We start from the raw sequence: 20,334 nt of genomic DNA, 5'->3' as shown, positions 1-20,334 counted from the left end.
CACAAACAAGCAGGTCTTGTAGGACAAACCTCCAAGGGTGGCCACCCTGCTGGCATTTCTCCCCACCCGGAGAGGTGCCAGGCAGTCCCAGTTTGGATGGGGCTTAGAAAGTTCCCAAAAATATCAGGTGCCCAAAGCACTGTCTTTGTGTTGGAGCACGCAATGGCTTTGCCTCCGGAGGAGACCACTGCAAAAATGGCAACCCAGCTCGCCAGGAGACTGCCACCAAAAATTAACCTCCTGTTATTGTACAGTCAGGACAAGCTGTCCTCGTGGTCTGGAGTTAAAGCTACCTCTCTTCTTCCTGGGCTGAGCAGAAGTCTTGAGGCTTGCAAGTATTTCCCCAGTCCTGCCAGCATTTCAGAAGCACTGCTCAGTGGCAACCAGTGAAGGCATGTGCAGTTACTTACTGGTTTATCCACAGCTTGATAAAAGGTCTTCGCTATGTAATTAACTCCATCCTTCCTGGCACTGGGTGCCAATGCACTTAGGAAAAGTAGAATTAAAAGGAAGAGTGAGAGGAAACGTGCAGAGGCAAAATGTCTTGCAAAGGTAGAAAACCACTGGTTTGGAGGTACCTGAATGCTCAAAGCTGCTGGAGAAGGAAACTCAGCAAAATTCCAACCCAACGGATTTGGAGAGCTCAGCTCCCACTGAAGACATGGCTGGAAATCCAGGATTGTGCTGCTTCCATGCTGCATTTTAGATGTTCTCACAGCACATTCCCATAGCTTCTGCAGCTACTGAAACCATCTACTTGTCAGGTCCTCCTCAAAAATGAGGTGGGATGGGGAGGTCTCACTTTGGCCAAGGACAAGCAGGGAAGTTCACAGAGTGATAGAACACTTTGGGTTGGAAGGGACTTTGCACCCCCCACCACGGGCAGGGCCCCCCTCCCACCAGCCCAGGGTGCCCCCAGCCCCGTCCAGCCTGGCCTTGAGCCCTGCCAGGGATGGGGCACCCACAGCTGCTGCGGGCAGCCCGTGCCAGCGCCTCAGCACCCTCACAGGGAAGGATTTCTTCCCAATATCTCATCTAAATCTCCCCTCTTTCAGTTTAAAGCCATCCCCCCTTGTCTTATCACTACGGGCCCTATTAAAAAATCTGTCCCTAGATTTCTTGTAAACCTCTTTCAGTATTGAACGGCTGCTATAAGTTGTCACCATGCGGAGCCAATTTTCCATGGTGAGAACAGGAGACTCACGGCGGTGAGCATTTGGGAAAGTCAGAAGCCTTGCATGGATCAGTCGTGTCCCACAAGAAAAGAAAGCTCCACACTTCTCCAGAGCCCACAGGAGCCGCAGAGCGGCCAGCAGCCCTGGGCAGGCAGCAGGGGGATGCCCGGTGCCTTATAGGGTGGACATGGCAGGGCTGGGGAGGCAGTAAAGGCTGGGTGAGCTTCACAGGAGGGGCCAAGAACATCAGGCAGCAGCTGCTGGGATCAGGCAGAAGGGAAGGGTGGGTGGACATCAACAGGGAGCCAAAATGGCAAGATATCAATGGGCGGAGGCCATGCTACAGTGGAAGAAAACCATCAGAACGAAGGAGGTGCACCCACCACCATCTCCTCCAGCTCGAGCTCATCAAGCAGCCCAAGCCTCCCACCACAGTGAAGGGTACCCTTTGAGCACCTCAAATAGAAGCAGTAGCTCAGGTCTGAACTCAGAGCCCCAGGTGCTGCTGTTTCTGATGGGATACTTGCATATCACCAAAAGCCAGGGATTTTTCAGGTACTGCCTGGAAGAGAGGGGGGACCAAGGAGACCTTTTGGGGCTCCCCATCACCCATCCACCCAGGCTTCTCATACACCACCCTGGAGGGTGCTCCGTGCCTGGGACAGCCCCCCGGGACCCTGCACAGCTTGCACCTTCTCCCACCCTGCTCCCTCCCCAGCACCCAGGGCCAGGCAGGGGCCCAGCTTCACAAGGGCTGGTGCTGTGTGGGCTGCACACCAGGGCAGCATGTACACCCCCTGGGGTACCCCCCAGCTGCCAAACCCCCAACCAAAAAAAAAGGAGTCCTGCACCTCAAGGCCAGGTACACTGCTGCCGCTTCAAGAAGGCGACTGCTGGTGTGCACTGACACACAAAACCATATCTGGAGCCCCTTAAAAGCTACAGAATCTGACTTAAGTGGGCAACGGAATATTTTTATATTGAGCTGTCTTGATATGCCAGAATGGTTAATACTGACAAAAATAAAGATTAAGCATGGAAAAGACCATCTCCAATGTTGTATCAAAGCAGGTCTGACCTGCAGCACCAAAGAAACACCCCAGATCTATATTTATACTGTTTCAAAAACTGTATTTATTTGCTCAGCCCACAGCGCCTCCAAGAAGCGGGGGAGAGGGGAGTCCAGCATCTGCAAATTACCAGGCACCGGGAATGTTTCCAGAACTGTTAATCAATTAAGAAAGAGAGGATGGCAGGATAATCCTGCCTCTTCTGTGATGTCCTAGCAGCACTGGTCCCTGGGGACCTGCAAGGTAGGGGGCTGGATGGGACCCAGGTCCCTGCGGTATCCCACCGCAGCAGAGGGAACACCGACACTGCTGCCATTGTCACCGCCAGCCTGCAAGCCACCCACGAGCGGGACCCAGGAGAGCTTTTGAGGATTGCTGGACGTTTGCTGGCCGGTCGAGGGCTGTGAAACCCGGTGTGGGAAGACCAGACCCCGCCAGCGAGCAGCTCAAAACACAAACAGCCGGGAGCCCAGAGGCAAGGTGCCAGCTGCGGCAGATGCCAGCCAGCTCCCACCACAGGAATGTGCTCACCGAGGCATAGAAATCAAAAAACATTAGGGGAAAGAACTTCCTTTTATTCAACATTTGTGCCTGGAGAAATGGAGCCGAGAAGCAGACACCTTTCCCCCAGTAGCACTGCCCTGCTGTCACCCCACCAGGGACCAAAAATAACCCAGCATCCACCTAACCTCTGCTGCAGGCACTGGGCTGGCAGGGAGCCCACGGGGTAGGGACAGCTTCCCACCTTGCACCAGCATCGTGGCAGTGACATCATGGCACCTTCACAAGGAAGCTACGGGACCTATGGCCACAGCCATGGCACACACATCCCTGCAGGGAGAGAGTGTCCCTGTTCCCCAGCATCCGCAGTCTGAGCCAGCAAAGCGATAAAGGGTGGAAGAAAGGGAAATTTATCCTCAAAGGAAGAAAGAAAAGAAGATGGTTTGAGGTCTGGGCAATTTAACCTCTGAAAAGGGTCTTGTTCCAGAAATACATGTGGGTGGGATGTATTTATGGATGGAGTTTGCAAGGCCCTCACCAGCTTTGTGCTCCGATCTGACCCACGCTGGCAGAAATCTTTGCAGAAGGGGTTCGCTGTTAGCTGGTATTTTTTGCAAAGAGGTGGGAAAACCAAGAATCAGGCACCAGCTGTGCTCGGGGATGGAGCACAGATACGCTGCCTGGCTTCAGTGGCCAGCAGAAACAGGCTGGATTTTCAGTCTCACCCATCAGTTGCTCTTGCACATTATAACTGGTACATAACTGTAGGAATTGTTCATCAAATGATTACAAATAAGACTGAAGTGGTTGAATCTTCTCTAAGAAAAATAAATAAAAATCAATCCACAGATACAAGATGATGCTTTTCTTACTTTTCCAGTCATTCACCCAGCTCCCCATCTGAGCTTTACAAGCAGCACACACTTAAGGGTCACTCAGTCCTGATCAAACTGGAGGAGGAAAACACGGAGGGTTCTTCCATCTTCCTCCTTTTTTGCTGTCTCAAAGGTCCTCACCGAGACACCCAAAGAGCTCCTCTAGAGATCAAAGCATGTGCATGACCATTGTGGTGCCTACTGTATCAGGCAAAAGCAAAAATACCATTGTTTTGATCATTAAATCCTACAGTAATGACAGTAATGAGTGCTGCAGGAGGTCCCTCCAGCAGAAGCCTGGAGCTCCTACGGTGAGAGCATCTCTCTGGAGATGAGGCAGGAGAAACCCTTCATGCTGAGGCGATTGGCGAGGCCCCAGCTGCTCGACAGCAGGGCGTTGCACCTCTAGGCTGACAAACATTGGAAGGCTGACATGGCCCAGTTTGCAATCAGGTCCCACATTACATCACCGTTCGGCCAGCCCCATCTGCCCCACCAGGCTCACCAGAACCTACGTTCACACCCCAGAAGCCCCTTTTGTCCCCCAGGTTAGTCATGCAATGAAAACCCTATTCAGAGTGACAGCTGCTGGCCAGGGCGCGGGCTGCCAGGCGGTTTGCATAACGCCTGCTGGAGCATGCTCAGCGGCGCTGGCTAATTCCTCATTGCAACAATGGAAAAACCCAGAAATCTCGGTGAATAAGCCAGTCTGTGTCCTAAGTCAGCCCTTGGATTTCCTCCCTTTCTTGAGCCTGTCTCGCCTCTGCAAAAGCTCCGCTGGGGCTCTGCAGCCAGCCTCAGGAGCAGAAAGCTCAACAAGCTCACAGTTATGTGCTGGGCTCTCAGCTGTTCGCTGCAGCCAGGAACTGGCTGGAAATCAGTTCAAAATGTTCCAACTCCAAACTCCACCCCACAACCCCTGGATCTCTCCCTCCACACTCACAGAAGCATGCGCTGGGGCTTTTAACCGCTTTGCTTTAACCTTGTCTATTGGGAGAGCAAGGAACATCCCCTGCATTAATTCATCTCTGCCACCGCTACCCCAAGAGAGGAGCCAGGGAAGACCCTAGTCCCAGCTCAGCAGCGATTTCCTTGCTCTGATACCTCACCATCCCTTTATCCACACCTTTCCCCATCCACAGCTTCATCTCAGGAGCACAGGCATTCCTATCCACTTCATCTGAGCCAGGCACGCAGCAGGGCATCGCTGTCCGGCACTTCATACCCACCAGCCCATGCCCCATCACTTCCCCACAGGCTCCGCCACTGCCCCATCCCTTGTCGGAAGGCAACAGCCATTGCTCCACAGTGCCATGTGCTGGGAAAAAAAAGCCCCTCACACAGGTCTCCTGAGCATGACCATGGATGTGCCACACTCGACTGCCCACAGAGGAAGATGCAGCAGGAATTAAGATGGTCTTTGCTCTCCCTTTCTTGGCCAACTCCTAGGTGCAGTCTAGATCTGGAAGTCTTCAAATAAAATTTTGCATCACAAGAGCGAGTGCAGCACTGCTGGCCTTTGGCATGACCCCGTATCGCTCCCACCTTCTCCCATCCCTGCTTAGGCAAACTCTTTTGAAATCAGCAAGACACACACACCCCCCTCCCCAAACCTTCCTCTGTGATAGCAGGACAAGATTCTCCCCAGACCAGCTGAGGATACACACAGCCCAGGAGCCTGCCGAGACCTTCGGCACGAGGTGGCTGCGGAGCACAGCGGAGCTCCCTGCCATGCCATTCGACCAAACCAGGTTGTTTCCCCCCACCACCACTGATGAATCAGGGCCCCTCTCGGCTCAGCAGGGACCAGAGAGGTCCCCCACAGAGCAGCTCAGCGTTTGTTCTTCCTGACCATTTGCCTCCCTGTTGCAGAGAGGAAAACTACCTCTGCACAGCCGCTGCAGCAGCGAAGCCAGGCAGGACCGCGGACACTCCGCTGCCTGGTGCCAAGGGGTTAAGCTCACAGTAAGTTCCCAAAGCCAGTTGCTTCCAACTGGCTGCTGCCTGTGGTTTGTGGGAAGGGATTTTGCTTTTTAATAACATTATAAATAGGGCTGTGTTCAGCATGCTGCAAACCCAGTTTCTCTCTCTCCCACCCATCTCCCTCCTCCTCCTCCTCCTGCTTCTCTTCCCACCACACTAATTCCAGATCTGACCATGAATCGGTCAGGCTTCTTCCTCAGTGTCCTCAGCCTACTGGCATGTCTTGCCTCCATCGTGCAGGCATGTCCCCCGAGCTGCCACTGCCACGGCGGCGACCTGCAACATGTCATCTGTGACAATGCTGGGTTGAAGAAGATCCCCAAGGTGCCTGAGCAAACACGGCTTCTCAACCTGCAGAAGAACAACTTCCCCGTCCTGCCCACCAATGGCTTCCGTGATCTGAAAAAGCTGGTGTCCCTGCACCTCCAGAGCTCACGGATCAAGGAGATCTCAACTGGAGCCTTCCGGGGGCTCAAAAGCCTGGTCTACCTCTATCTCACTGACAACCAGATCAGTGTCATAAAGCCAGGAGCCTTCGATGACCTCTCTGAGCTCACCTACCTGTACCTGGATCAGAACAAGATCCCAGACCTACCCAAAGGGCTCCTCTCCCCTCTTGTCAACCTCTTCATCCTGCACTTAGGCAGCAATAAAATCCGGGAGCTGAAACCAGGGGTCTTCAACGGGGCTAAAGACCTGCGCTGGCTCTTCCTCTCCGACAACTCCCTCACCAACCTCCTCCCCGGGGCCCTGGAGGATGTAGAAAACCTTGCTGTCCTCCACCTGGACAAGAACCAGCTGAGCAGCTATCCTGTGAGCGCAATGAGTAAGCTGAGAGTGCTGGAGGAACTGAAGCTCTCTCATAACCCAATTGAGGTCATCCCTGACAATGCCTTCCAGTCCTTCGGGCGATACCTGCAGACACTCAACCTGGACAACATGAAACTGAAGAAGGTGAGTCCTTTCCCTTTCCATTTGCTCTGGATAAGAAAGACGGGGCTTGGTTTTCTTCTCCTTTACAAAGCCCACGGTTTGCTGTCCCTCCCTTGCAGAGGAGAGGGGAGATGCAGGTCTGCAGCCTCCGAAGATAGCGAGGCACTGGCCAGCTGACAACGACTCAAGCCAGGGATGAGAGTACTCCACCCTTCTGTTACTTTATGCAACACCAAATTATCTGGAGCAGATCAAACTCCCTGGAAAGGCAGATCATTCCCTCCCAAGCTGGAGGTGACAGCAGACATTGAGAAAGGTATTTGGGATGCTCCAGGACAATTAGCAACCTTCCATCATCCCAGACACAAGGCATGGGATGGGAGGCGAGTGTCTGCCTCATACTCGAGGGACAAAAGGGCACCATCACCTCGCAGAGCTGAACTGCTCTGCTTCCCTCGTACCTGGGTACCTGCTGGGGGCTGGGAGGGGGAGACTTCTTGGGAGGGGCCACAAATAGCAGAGTTTCTTACTCATGCCTTGCAGGCAGGTAGGCATACGGACCTTCACCCCTCGCTGCGCTTCCCAACTTTACACGTTATAAAGAAAGGTTTGTTTATTGATGCTCTCTCAAAAGGAAGCCTCGCAGCATCTTACAAAGGGGCCCTGTTCCCACTGGAGAGGAGGAGGGACGTTCAGGTATCCCACACAGCAAAACAACCTCCTCCTTTTTCTGTGAGAAAGCATGATCCATAGGCAGGAGCATCACACTCAGCCAATCACTTGCAATAGGACCTCTGAAATGCCAGGCAGCGCAAGCAACAGGAACAAGCACAGGGCAAGAGCAGCAGCACCTGTGGCAGCCTGATGTCCCAGGCGCACCCCATGGGCTGGAAAGGGAGGGTGCTGCAGGTGGAGCAGAACAGTTCCCCCTGAGATGATGCTCTGCCAGGAAGCCCAAGGACAAAGGGCATCCAGGTAAGGCAGGCTAGGACTTCACGGCAAAGCAACATCCACTACATGCAGGGAGATGCGATGAAAACAAGAATTTCTTAGCAACAGAGAGCAGCTCAGAGGGCCTCACAGGGATGAGCAGATCATTTGGAAGCTACCAGGAATAGAGCATACCAGAGTTTTCAAGGGGATACAGCATCCCAAAATGCTCAAAAACTGGAATTACATCTTGCTCAGGTGGAGAACGCTACCTAAACCAGCTCAATAGCCACTCAGACAGCATTTAAGCCCTTGTCCACTCTCAGACCAGTCTCTCCAGCATGGGAGTAAGCAAACCCAACACCTGAACACAATCTTATGACCTCTCCAGGCAAGACTTTAGACATGCTGCCACAGCACTTTTGCAGGCTCAGTTTTAAGGCGCTTCCATCACATGCAAGTTAAAAATTACAGGTCAAATGTTGTACTAGCTGCAGAAACATCAGAGTCTGAAGTCACACGCTGGAGGAATGACTAACCAGGGTGTTCCAGTGAATTAGGCATCCTTGGATTTGCCACAGAGTAAGGGTTAACAATTCTAGCCAGCAAAAAAGGCTTTCTACTTTTCAGTGCCCACCTGTGGACAGGAACTTTAAAGGCTCTTCTGCAGCCAGACACCTCCTTTCCTCCCCAACAGCCCAAGACGACAGCAGTTTAGGGGGATCAGCCACAGGGAGGGCTTCTGCAGCTTGAGGGTTTGTGTTCTTTTTCAGGAAAACAACGCTCCCACTCAAGCGCAGAGTTTTCTCTTCAAATTCTCAAAGGCCTCCTATCCAAACAGCCCACTCGTGAGCTTTGCACTGCTAGAAGACATCTAATCACGGAGGCCTCCTGACCTAGGAAATCACTAGCAAATACTTTAAATGCCGCTGGCATCTTGACTGCGGTGCTTTCTCCTTCACAAAACCACTGTCCTTAGCTGTTCCCTGAGCGGCTGTAAGATTTTCAAGCTGAGCAAGTGCAAAAGCCTTCCACATGAAGCTATCCCAGCCTGTATTGCACTCAAGGAGAACCAGGAGAGCCCTCAGGCTGCCCTGCAGCTCCAGCACCGAGCTCTCCTTCCCCACCAGCACCACAGACCCGCACGCAGGGCAGGACCCAGCCACGTACATCCACATGAAACCAGGAATGCAGATCCTGGAAGCTTTACGTATCCCCCTCTCCATCTACATAGCAAAATAAATTCCAGCAGCAATCCTCCATCTAAACAAAGGGAAAACCACCCGTTTCTTTAGAAATGCACGCTCTGGCAGGCAGTGCAGCAGCTGTTACCAGCAGATGCAAAGTCTTCTCATGGGGCTGGGAGAGGAATGAGCAGCTGAGACAGTACAGCACTGTCCAAGCCAGAAGATGGCCAGGCTACCGCCCCACTGCACGGCATGCCAGCACCTCTCCAGCAGTGCTGCTATCAGCACAGCAAAACCTACCAAGGTCAGCTCAGTTTTGGACCGCAGAGGCCAGCACCGCTGGCTGTCCAACAGCTACAGGATGCTGGGAGTCTTTGCTAAGCTCTAATCCTCTCCAACATTGCTTAATTTGGAAGATGACAAAAGTTCACAGCTTAAAATAGCGCGTTTGCTCTGTCAAGCTTTTCAGCTTAGAGAGCTTGAACAGACCCTGATGGTCCCGTCCAAAGTGCAAGCTTCTGGTCCAAAATGGAAGCACAGGTCCTTGCCTGGGGGGGTGGGGGTGGGGTGGGGGGGTAGACCTAGAAAGTCTCCTCTCCACCCTTGAGAGAGCTTTGAGAGGCTCTCAAAGCCACCCACGGCTTTGAGAAGGGGGAGAACTGGTTACTCATAGCCAAGAGGAGCTTTGTGCTTTGTCAACGAATCGCTCCCCAGTTCACCACCGCCAAGGAAGTTTGTATTGAGGAGTTTGCTTTCAAGAAGAAACTTTCCAACCCAAGTAACCATGGGCTGAAAAAAGCCAGGGGTGAGGCCCCAGGGAGGAGAGCAGAAGCTGCAGAGCCAGGTCTACAGCCTCTCTCCCCTCCTTTGGCAGCTTTTTTAAAGGAGGCTTTCCCTGAAAGCCTGTCTGTTAATTGAGAAAAGACAAATCTTGCAGCATCCCTTGCAAACAACCCGTTGGAAATGAGAAAAAACAGAGGAGGCTGAGGTGCTGGAAACCTGCCTCTATTTCTGTACTGCTCAGATGCCAAGTGTAACTTTCCACTTGGAGCCCCCGGGCACTGCCAAAGCCTACAGCCCCTTCAGACGCCACAAACACTCCCTCCTTCAGCCATTCCAGGACAGGCAAGGCAACAGGCCCTGGGAGGATTTCCAGCTTTGGAAAGGAATACACCCAGAAAACATCTTCATTTAGAACAGAGAAGTATGGCTCAAAAAATAAAGCGGCCTTCCAGGCTTCACTTTATTTTGGGATGTGGCTGCAAAGGCAACCCCACATGGATCTGGGATGTAGCTCTCTTCAGGCAGGAGATTCCAGGACCCCTGAGCCCACCAGCTTGATGCACCTCTTAGGTGCCCAGAGCTTCCAGTGAGCCAGTACCCCCCTCACAGCCCCTTCTCTTGCTCTTCCCATGCTTATGCCACTAAAAGTCTTGAACAGAGGCACGCAGGAACAGCGGCACTCAGGTTCGAAGTCCCCTCCCCTAACTCAGCATCCCTCACCAGCAACCTTTGTGCTTCAGTTTGCAGACAACGCGTTCGCTGGTGTGACCGCCCTGAAGACCGCTCACCTGGAGAACAACCGGCTCACCCAGCTGCCCCGCAACTTCCCCTTCGACAAACTGGAGACGCTGACGCTCTCCCGAAATGCCTGGCACTGCAACTGCCAGCTAGCACATCTGCGCAAGTACGGCGCCACGGGCCCTTTCCCATCCCGCATCCCCTGGGGTCTCCTTGGGGATCCCCCCCTGCTCCGCCAGGCGGCTGTGGAAGGCTGCATGCATGCTCAGCAGCTCTCCCCGCAGCCTGCCCCTTCCACTCGTGGTGTGGGTGATTTCCACGGTGCTTTGTGCCTCTCGTAAGCTCCCCGTCTTCTTCCTCCCCGTCTCCCAGGTGGCTGAAGGGCAATCGCACCCGCACCGAGGACACCTGCTCTACGCCCGTGCAGTACCGGGGGCAGTCCATCAGAGACACCCCGGCCCTCCGCACCTGCAAGCTCCCCACCAAGAGGTCCAAGAAGGGAAGCCGCCATTAAACATGTAAGATGGTTCACTTTTAGCCAGACCTACAACAAACCCTGATGCCACCAAAGGTGCGGGGACTTATATCGCTGGCTTCGGTGACACTAGGGTTTGGCTCAAGACAGCTCATCCATTCACCCAGTGATGCCTCCGCTCAGAGCTGCTCCATCCCCCGGCCATACTGAGCTCCGTTGGCTCCCAGAGCAGAGAATCCGCCTGGAGCATCAGGGATGGAGTCAACCCTGTAAAATAAACATCAGGCTACAGACAGGTCTGGGGCAGCAAGTAAAGGTGAAACATGTAATTAAATGTCCAAACAAGGGTGGACTTAGCCCACTCTTACCCTGAGCTGGGATCACACGTGCTTTATTTTTCTAACCGATTAGAGATGCTCAGCCTCTTGCCCTAGTAAAGGTCCTCTGGGCCTGGTTTGAAATGCAGGGCAGGACATTGCTGGGAAATCGGGCTCCAGGCTGCCCAGTCCATATGGAAATAGATGTCTTCCATAAGGAACAGCTCTTGGCCCAGCACCTGCCTTTCAGCAACTACAATTCCCATCCAAGACACTCAGGTATTTAAAAACAAGGGCTGATGCCTTCGAATAAGTGTCCCAGAAGAGGGAGGTTTGAGTCAGAAAATTCTCTTTGAATAAAGTGTTCTGGGCCAGGAGGTGATTCAGAGACAGGGCTGACTTTCCCTTGAGCAGTGAGCTTGCTGACATCTTGCTGACAATCCAAACACCACCTGTGAAAACCTACCACACAACCACCTTCCACACCTGGGAACTACCAAGAGCCTTACATTCAGCACACAGATCAGCAAAAAAAGCCACAACTGTCACTGCTCAATCCCAAGCATTTTACTTTTCCTTAATCAGGAACAGGTTTGGAGCTTGTACGGATTCCAAAGGACTTTGGATGAGCCTGCAAGCTTGTAAGGTCTTGGGAAAGGGACCTTTGCTCATTTGTTAAGTGCCATGGACCCTGCACTGCATCGTATGAACAAGGGTTGTCACTGTGCCCTTTCATAACAGAAAGGACAAGGCAGAAACCCAAAGCCCAGCTATGGCCGTTTGGTCCTCAGTTCACTAAGGATATGCCTAAACAGGATGGAGAAAGTAAATTTGTGTCCAAAATGTCAGGGATGGTGCCAGCTGCTCTGCGCCTTCCTAAAGTGGTTATTTCTCTTGCAGTGCCAGAGGTTTTATGGATTAGAGATGGAAATACCAGTCGTTCCATATAGGGCGGGTAAAGTTCCGCTCTAAGGATGGAAAAACTTCAGCTTTCTAAACCACAATACTTAAATGTATTTTATTTACAGGTCTGGCCCTTCTTAACCTCCTTCTCTCCCTGTGTGAACTCCATTCCAGTTCACTCCTCTATGATGAGAATAAGAAAACCATGACAATAACAGCTGGGTTTTCTATATCACCTTCCATCCAGCGCTTTCAAACAGGTTTACAAGCATTAATGAAATATAAAACTATTTATTCCTGTCTTGCAGAAGACAAAGCTCGGTATCTTCAGGTGTCAGTGCCAAAATGCAGGCACGCCAACCCATTCCAGTGTGGGCAGTGTGACTTTAAGGAGTATAAAGTACCTCTGACTTCACTGTTCACCCCTTGAGAGCCAGGCAGCTTTCTAAGATGTCAGCTATGGGGGTCTGTATTTTGGGGAACACTAATGATTTGGGTCACTGGCCATGTTTCAAATGAAAAGTTGCTTGGCAGTTTTGAAAAGTCTGCCTGCCCTGGACTTTCAGAACCAGGGCACCAAAATAACTCCCTACTTTTGAAAATTGTGCTCTTGGGTTTCTTCCTTTACGAAGGAAGTGCTCAGTGTCCATCAACGCTTTGGGTATGATGCTCAGGAGTCACACAGTGGGTTGGCAGAAGAGGGCAGAGACAGGACTAACCCATCTCTCCTGTGGGAGCTCCTTAACTCCTAACTCCTCACTTTCAAGTGTGGGCTGCGTTCACTCACTGTAAAAACAGACAAATGCTCATGGTTTACTGATCTGCTTGAAAAATCCCCTGAAACATGTAGCCTTCTCTCTCTTTTTTTTTTTCCCCTAGCAGGCTTCGGTATGGCCTGTCCTGGTGACTGGTCACTTCAACCATCAGAAAACTACTGACTTCTGAGTCCTTCCTTATGCTTCTCCTACCTGTCAGGAAACATTTCTGATAGATCCCACCACCTCCAGCCTCCTCTGAATCCTCGCTTCTCTGCTGATCGCAGGATGGAATCCACCTTTTCAATCTTTCCCAACATCTATATATTTTAAAAGAGGCATTTTTAAAAACTAAACTATGCATGACCATACTAAGACAAGCTAACCTAGATCCTGCCGGTAAAACACAGTCATCTTTCCTAGAGGCAACATAACCCACGTCCCCGATCAACCGGTCACTGTCTCTCCCCTTCCAGTGGAGTGGAAGCAAGTGGGAAGGTAGGAGTATCCCTCCCCCAGCTGCTTGATCAGGAAAATTGGTTTCAACCGATGCAAAGAGACTCCTCTGCCTTCCCATAGAGGGGATCCCTGCAGGTCAGGGCTGAGGGGGATCGGTGGAGCAATGACCGAGAACCGGTGGTCCCGAGACAGCGCTGCTCTTTGACGCCAAAGGCAGCAATCTCTCTAGGTCAGCCAGAAATCCTGGAAGCGAAGCAGTACTGGGAACCTCCAAAACTGGAGCTGTCTGAAGACTGGATTCCCTCCCACTCTGTGGGGTCTGCCAAGATGCTCGTACATCCCAGAGGAGGCGGCGTGCACCACGCAGCCCGGCTGGGGCACCCCTCCTCTCCTCCCTGCCCATACTCCAGAGGATCCAGCAGGACACCAGGATGACTGTGGTTTATTGCCACGGCTATTACAATACCACAGTTGCAACTTAACTGTGTTTTTTAATCCTAAAGAGTTATATAAATATATGTATATTTATTCCTCTGTAACTGAGTGTAAATGACCTTTAAGAGGATGAAAACTCCTCTGTCTCCTTTATAGAAATCAAATTGTATATTTTCTTATGTACATCTTCTGTATAAAGCTCTTGCTGCAAAGATGAATTCAACAAGTGTCCCTGTGTCTGTCTGAGGGCCGGCGGATCAGAAGTGACACGAGACCAGTGATACAAATATAGACTTAATCCTCTTTATCCTATGGGCAGAGCAACTGCTTGGGAGGGCTTTATTATTTCTCTCTCTACAAAACAGGAACATGTGATACCTGATGAGTCCTGAGCACTTGCAGTAATGTCTGAAGGTATTTTGTGAGGCCAAACACAAGCCTATTATAAAAATAGGTAGCTGGCACCTGACAAAGTCCAGGCAACGGCACCAGGGCTGTGTCCACTGTTTTCAGCTTAGCATTAAGAGCATCATATGCAGGAAAAAACCCTGGCTGCCTCTGAAACAGCTCGCAGACAGATGCTTTAGACTCTCCTGGTCTGCAGCAAGGCACACAGTCATCCCTGTAAAACCCTGGTGCGGTCTGGGTTTGCCAGCAATAACACACCTAACCTGCCTCCCAGCCCCGCGGGTTGATCCATCACAGCAGCCTGTTCCCTCAGGACAGGCGAGCAGCGTGGCACCCAAGTTATTCCCTTTGAAGTAGAACAAAAGTGTCCTTTTCCAGCTCAGCCATTCACTCGCAGGCGCACACACACACGTGCAGATGGCACGACCTGCCCACAAAACACGTCATCCGGAATGCCACCGACCCCCGTCCCCCTCCCACATGCAGGACCATGCTGATGCTCTTGTACAAGCCACGGGCGCGGGGACATGCAATGGAGCAGCAGCACACGTGGTCCCGCACGTGCTGCCCTTCTGGCGGCGCAATGCCTGGCACTGCACGTGTGGATGGCACCGTTCCCACGTCCAGACTCAAACGCGTAGCACGCTACAAGGTTTCGTATCTGCATGCAGCCCAGGAGGGTGAAAGAATCCTGACAGCTCCACAGCAAGATGAACACGTGCACCCGCCCACACTGATACAAACCAGCAACGCCTCTTCCATAATCATTCATCCTTGCAGCTTGTACAACAGAAGGGTTTATAAAAGCTTTGAAATGCACCAGCAGAAGCTCAGTTTATGACACTGAATGCAGTAGTGTCCTCTCTTCTTACAAAGCTTCCTCCCCCGACACCCCCCGCAGCAACCAGGGGGAATCCTCCTCCTTCCTCCCAGCCCCTCTACACCTCCACTCCCCAGCCTGGCCCGGCACCCCCGGTGCCATCACACCTGATCCCAGCAGCTCCAGCACTGCTGGGTACCACTGGGGTGCAGAGATGCCCAGATTCAGGGTCTCCCCATAACAACCACCACTTGTAGCTCTGCTCACAGCCACCACAACTTACCACAAGCTCCGGCATGTGCATCCTGGTGATAACCATCTTCATGAGCTCAGGAGGAACAGGAGAACCTGCAATGACTCCTGGAAGAAAGAGGAAAAGATGAGCCTCTTGGAAACCAGCTATTTGTTCCCAGGGGCGATCCCCTCAGAAGGTTCTGCACTCCCAGATTTAAATGCTGGCAAGACCTTTGGCATATACTGGTTCCTGTCAAAATACTTTCTATTTTTATGGATACAGGTCCTGGTTATTCTAGAAGCAAAGGCTGCAGCAAGGCCAATTTGCCTGAATGAATTAAGGGTTGGCAAAATTCACTCGTTAGGAAAATAAACTCTATCGCATAAACCTAGTCCAAGCTGCAGTTCCCAAAAAGGAAAGAATCAGAGCAGAAAGAGGCACAGATTTTTAGCAGGACAAACACTCCCACTGACCATTACCACCATAAATCAAAAATCTTTCCTCCTGTCTTGCACAGAGCAGCCCTTTTGGGAGAGGGCAGATGACATTTTCACCTGTTCCATCCTAGGGTGACAGAGCAAAAGAGTAAGAGGTAATATATATTTTTTTCTGGGGAACAAGATGAGACAGGATCATTTTTCACATAACAGAAGTGATTAGGTGATCTGATTAGACGTTTCTTGATGCTCCAGCACCATCTTCTCTCCATGCTGTGATTGCCTGTAAAGGGCCAGTGGTCTCCCTGTTCCAGCTCAGCTGTTCCCGAGGCTCTCCGTGACCAGAGAGGCAGCTCCAGCCCACGGTATCACACCCTCTCCAGTGTTTAGGTGAATGACTTCAAAAGCAGCCAGGAAACTTTAGGTGAGAGAAGTCACAGCAGAGCTCTGCTCCAGGGGCTGCACCAGCCAAAAGCACACAAAGCATCTGCTGCCACACGGTGGTGGCTGCTGAGACCAGAGCTGAGCAAAACCAGGCTATTCCTGGGACCTTCCCTTGCAGATGGAACAGAAAGGTCCTTCCTAGACTGCCTTAAGATGAAAGGAGAGTCCTAAAAATACATAATGCCTGAAGGAAACCCCAGGGAAAGGAAATACAGAAATACAGCATCAAATGAACAGTGGAACACAAGGCTTGTGCCTTCCTCCCTCCAGAAGAGACATTTGCTCGCAAAGCTTCATACAGCCTCTCAGCAGGGAACCAGTAACATCCAGTTTCTTGGGGCTTTTCCATCTGAGTCTGAGACTTACCTCCCCGGAGACTTGACAGGTCATAGGAGTCGAAGTCCGGCTGCGAGAGCATGTCTATAAACATGGTTGGCGTGCCGTGTAGAAAGGAGCACCTTGAGGAAGGGGAGAGGAAAGACAAAGCTGCAGAGCTGGAATGGGGGGCAGCCCAGCTCAGCACCCCACATCCCATCCCATCCCACCCCATCCCACCCCACGCAGGGACCCAGCGCAGGAACATGGAGGCAGGCACAGCGGACATGCTGCTCATCAGTGCGTATATACATATGTATGTATAAAAATAAACATACATATATGTGCGTATCATGCAGACACAACAATAGATCTTTTGTTTTACACACGAAAAACAAACTGGAAATGCAACTACCCCAGCAGCAGTGCTGGAGGGCACGTGGGCAGGTGTAAAACCACACCAGCCATAGCAAACCAAGACACCGCTACGCTTCCCAGCCAAAGCCCTACCGTGACCTGGAGGATCCCTTATTTTGGGGAAGTGTGGCAAATTCCCAGGCTGAAAAGGCAGGATTTAGGCTGCTGAAGTGCCTGTGCAAGTGTGCCGCTGTGAACCTGACTGTCCCGTCACAGGAAGGAAGAGTGTGAGCAGTAGCAGGCAAGCCAAGGGGAGAAAGCCCCGTTGGCCACAAGGCAATGAGCTCCACTGTAGCAAGACACAACCAGGCTCTCACTTCTCTCGAGACACTGCCTCCAGCGCAGCCTTCCCCTCGAAACTCGGCGATGAGAAGATGCAGGAGGACCCGTGCAGAGCCATCACCATGCAGCCTCCCACTGATGCCAGGCAATGGTAGAGGGGTGCGGGGAGGCCAACACGATAATCCTGGGATCAAGCCAAAGACAACGGTGAGGAGACGAGATCTGCCAGTCTGTGACTCGCCCGTCTCACTGCCAAAGAGCAAATATCTGAACAGAGAAGTTTTCCCTTATTCACTGAAAAATGGCTGGAAATCTGACATCCATCCGTGTTCCCGTTAGGTGGAAACGCATGTTCCCGTTAGGTGGAAATGCTTCCTGCCTTTACTAAGAACCACTTTGGGAAGTTTTTAATGTCAAAATTTCATTCTGTAATTTTACAATGTCTTTTGTTTGCTGGACTTTTTTGGTCTGGTACTGCTTATACATTATTTTATGATATCCCAGAGGGGAGTGGTAATGCTATGTCAGGCGTGAAATACACAGGACTTGCCACATGCTGTTAATTTTATGATGTTTTTAAAAACACCAAAGGCTCTGAAAACTGACTGAAACAATGCATCTTTTTTCTGGATCAAAGCTGTTGTATTAGAAATAACTACCACAGAACTTTGAGAGAAAAAATTTGCTTTTAACAATTTTTAAAAGAAACTACAAATAGAAAGGTCATATCCTGATAGGAGTTACGAGACTGTATACATGACATGAAATAGTCACGCAAAACAAATTAAAACTTCATTCAACAGAATTCAAAGCTAACATCCAGAGTCTTGTAATTGTTTGAAATGAGTATTCACCAAAATGAAAAGTGATTAATTTCACAATTTTTCCCCTACAAAAAGATTTGGTGGGTTCCCCCCTCCCCCCCCGGCCTCGATAAAAACTTCACATGAAACTAAAATGAAACATCAGTGAAACTCCACTGAAATGAAAGATGTTATGCATGAATCTCCCTCGCTGTCACTCATAGCAAACTTGCCCTTATGCTGAGCCAGCACCAACGCTGTCCCCACGCATGGTCTCTGTGGCATGGGAGAGCACCCCTAACCATGTCCCCACCGCAACCCACCTGCTGTGTGATCCCCAGCCTCAGACCGATCAGATTGGCGTTATTCACGATGTTCCTGTGAGAGAGGGTGGCTCCTTTGGGGCTTCCCGTTGTCCCCTGAAAGACACAGGGTGTTACGAAGTGACCCCGCCCTTTTCCAAAGATGAGTGATATGTGCTCTGATTGCCCAGGCAGGCTCCGGGGTGATCCTGCACTTCATTCTCCATTCAGACATGGGAGAGTTTGTTTTTTTTCTTACTTTAACAGCATCTGAAACCCAAGCCACACCAAAATAAAATGACTCGCCTTCAGCTGCACAGGGTTCACAGGACACCCTCTTATCTCCACCAGCCCTCAACCACGAGCTGAGCAGCAAGAATGGCAGCAGCGAGGGGAAATGCTGGAACACTTCCTCCATCCCTCAGCAGAAGATGGAACCAGGTCTCAGAGGGCAGAAGGTGAAGGAAATGGGATTCTCAGCATCACCCACATCTTTCCCTGCACCCCCAGCGAGGAACCCAACTGCGAGGCACAGAGTGGGCAGAAGCACCTACTGAAGTGAACTGGATGTTGATGGGCTCGTCGCAGGAGAGGGTCCGCTGCAGGGCTCTCAACTGCTTCACGTGGCTGCTGTCCCCAGCCTGCATCACCTCATCCATGTGGAAGGTGCCAGGCAGCTTCGAGTCCACTGTGATGACAATGGATAAGTCAGGCAGCCTGGCGGAAAGAAAAATACCATCAACATTAATGGAGCAAGGAGAAAACTGCCTGGGTGGGTGTTCAGTGGTCCAGGCAAACCTCCAGGGCAGCCTGACTCCTTCTCTTCAGGTAAGACCCTGCGTGGGTCCTTCTTCCACCAGAGCCTGTGCTGCGCAGCTGAGAGGACACAAGGACACAGCTGTGAGGTCGGTGCACAGACACCAGTTGCTCCCAACTCACCTTTTGCTCTTTAATCCCCCTGGAGTGGATTTTTCCAGCTCGGGACACGACTGCTTTAGGATATCATAGTATTTCTGTGTTTTAAATTGAGTAGGAAACACCAGGGCCTTGCAGCCAACCTGTGAAGGGAGACAGAAACTTATGAGAAGTTGGGTTGATGTTCAAGGACATGATAAAGAGCAGTCACCACCGACACAGGGGGACCACAGCCCTGTGACCCCACACAGCAAGCGTCGGGCATTAACAGCGCACTGGGATTTTCTTCTATAAGCACATGACATGAGTTCTCTCCAGACTAAACCTGGAGATTTTTTAGCTTTTCCTAGGAAGAAAGTGGTTCAAAGATTTTCTGAAGAAGATAACCAAGGTCCCTGCACAGCGAGGGCACAGCAGCCATGCTCCTGGGGCTGGGGACATGTCTCCCGCAGGCGTGTTCGCTGAGGGCAAATGCAAACCAAGCCCTTACAGCTGTGCACTCGCAAAACACGGTGAGCGGAGGGCAAGGTGCTGTTACTGCACGCCCAGCACGCCAAGCCCTGATCCCAGTGCTCAGCTGGTGCTTTGCTCCTCCCCGGTGATTGGTGCAGGATGGGCTGGGTGCTGCTCGCAAGAGCAGGTCCTGGGGGATGAACAGATCCTGGGGGATGAACAGATCCTGGGGCTCCCACTTCTCCCAGGACTGACACTCATTGCCAGCGCAAGGCAAACAACCGATTTTTCAGATTAAGAGTCGCAACAAAGCACCCAGTCCCAAAATCCAAAGGAAAAAAAAAAATAATCATTTGAGTTGATCTGAAATGAGGTTTTTTGAGGAACTTTCGAAAAATCAAGGAGACCTGAAGATTGCCTCTCAGGTCAAGCCAAAGTTTTGTTGTGGTTTTTTTTTGTTAAGGTGTTCCATTTCCTAAGATTTTTCCACCTCTTTTTAAAGCATTAGCTATTTTGAAAATTAAAACATTTTTTTATTCAACCTTTACTTAATCCTGAAACAAAGCATTTTAATTACACCAAGAATTTCTTTCTTTTTCAGCAGAGATTTGCTGAATTTGACCCAGATTTGCAAACTGCTTTCATCTTCCAAAAAAAAATGCATTCTTGTCAAATAGATTATTTACATAAATGATTTACTCTGCCGTTTTCATTATTTTCCCAAGGTCTGTGAAATAAGGAGACCAAGGCTATGCCAATAAATTATTTGTAAATACCCTCTGGGGTTTGTCAGAAGGCAAAACAAACATTTATTCTATTTTCTGGAATAATCTGCTCAGAACCCAGGGGAGTGAGTGTGCTCTGGGATGTTTTGAACCTCTCTAACTTTTTGCTGTTAGTTCCCTCAAACTACTACTCTGGTTGAACTAGTTTTACAAGACAGATGCTATGTGAGGAGCGGAGCTTGCAGGGCAGATGCTATAT

The 20,334-nt window shown here is 51.0% G+C and overlaps 2 protein-coding genes across 4 annotated transcripts in view; one reads left to right on the top strand and one right to left on the bottom strand.

The window, feature by feature from the left end:
- Positions 1-20,334, bottom strand: part of ACSF2 (acyl-CoA synthetase family member 2) — a 37,549-nt gene that overhangs the window by 6,821 nt on the left and 10,394 nt on the right. For both annotated transcript variants that reach the window (XM_040581786.1, XM_040581787.1), the window contains 6 exons: positions 18,922-19,040; positions 18,537-18,699; positions 18,004-18,099; positions 16,913-17,061; positions 16,230-16,321; positions 15,031-15,107 (listed from right to left, as the gene is read on the bottom strand). In XM_040581786.1, coding sequence (XP_040437720.1) covers positions 15,031-15,107; positions 16,230-16,321; positions 16,913-17,061; positions 18,004-18,099; positions 18,537-18,699; positions 18,922-19,040 — 696 coding nt within the window. The remainder of the gene's footprint in view (positions 1-15,030; positions 15,108-16,229; positions 16,322-16,912; positions 17,062-18,003; positions 18,100-18,536; positions 18,700-18,921; positions 19,041-20,334) is intronic.
- Positions 4,211-13,737, top strand: CHAD (chondroadherin). 2 transcript variants are annotated; one of them, XM_040581789.1, is made up of 4 exons: positions 4,211-6,558; positions 10,178-10,341; positions 10,548-10,693; positions 12,753-13,737. In XM_040581789.1, the coding sequence occupies exons 1-3, from the start codon at positions 5,779-5,781 to the stop codon at positions 10,687-10,689; spliced, it is 1,086 nt and encodes a 361-aa protein (XP_040437723.1). In that variant the 5' UTR covers positions 4,211-5,778; the 3' UTR covers positions 10,690-10,693; positions 12,753-13,737. The 2 variants fall into 2 exon arrangements, with proteins under 2 accessions (XP_040437723.1, XP_040437722.1); XM_040581788.1 differs by having other exon boundaries at positions 5,746-6,558; positions 12,750-13,737.

This window comes from Falco naumanni, chromosome 1 (assembly GCF_017639655.2).
Source record: "Falco naumanni isolate bFalNau1 chromosome 1, bFalNau1.pat, whole genome shotgun sequence".
Classification (NCBI taxonomy): domain Eukaryota; kingdom Metazoa; phylum Chordata; class Aves; order Falconiformes; family Falconidae; genus Falco; species Falco naumanni.
Note: the sequence above shows the minus strand (reverse complement) of the source record. Positions and strands in the feature narration are given on the sequence as shown.

What these genes read in the sequence shown, in the direction of transcription:
- CHAD (XM_040581789.1), top strand. Translation starts at nt 5,779, where the DNA reads ATGAATCGGTCAGGCTTCTTCCTCAGTGTCCTCAGCCTACTGGCATGT. An exon ending in ACAACATGAAACTGAAGAAG is followed by an intron (nt 6,559 to 10,177) that starts GTGAGTCCTTTC and finishes TTTGTGCTTCAG; the next exon opens with TTTGCAGACAACGCGTTCGC. An exon ending in CAGCTAGCACATCTGCGCAA is followed by an intron (nt 10,342 to 10,547) that starts GTACGGCGCCAC and finishes CCCGTCTCCCAG; the next exon opens with GTGGCTGAAGGGCAATCGCA.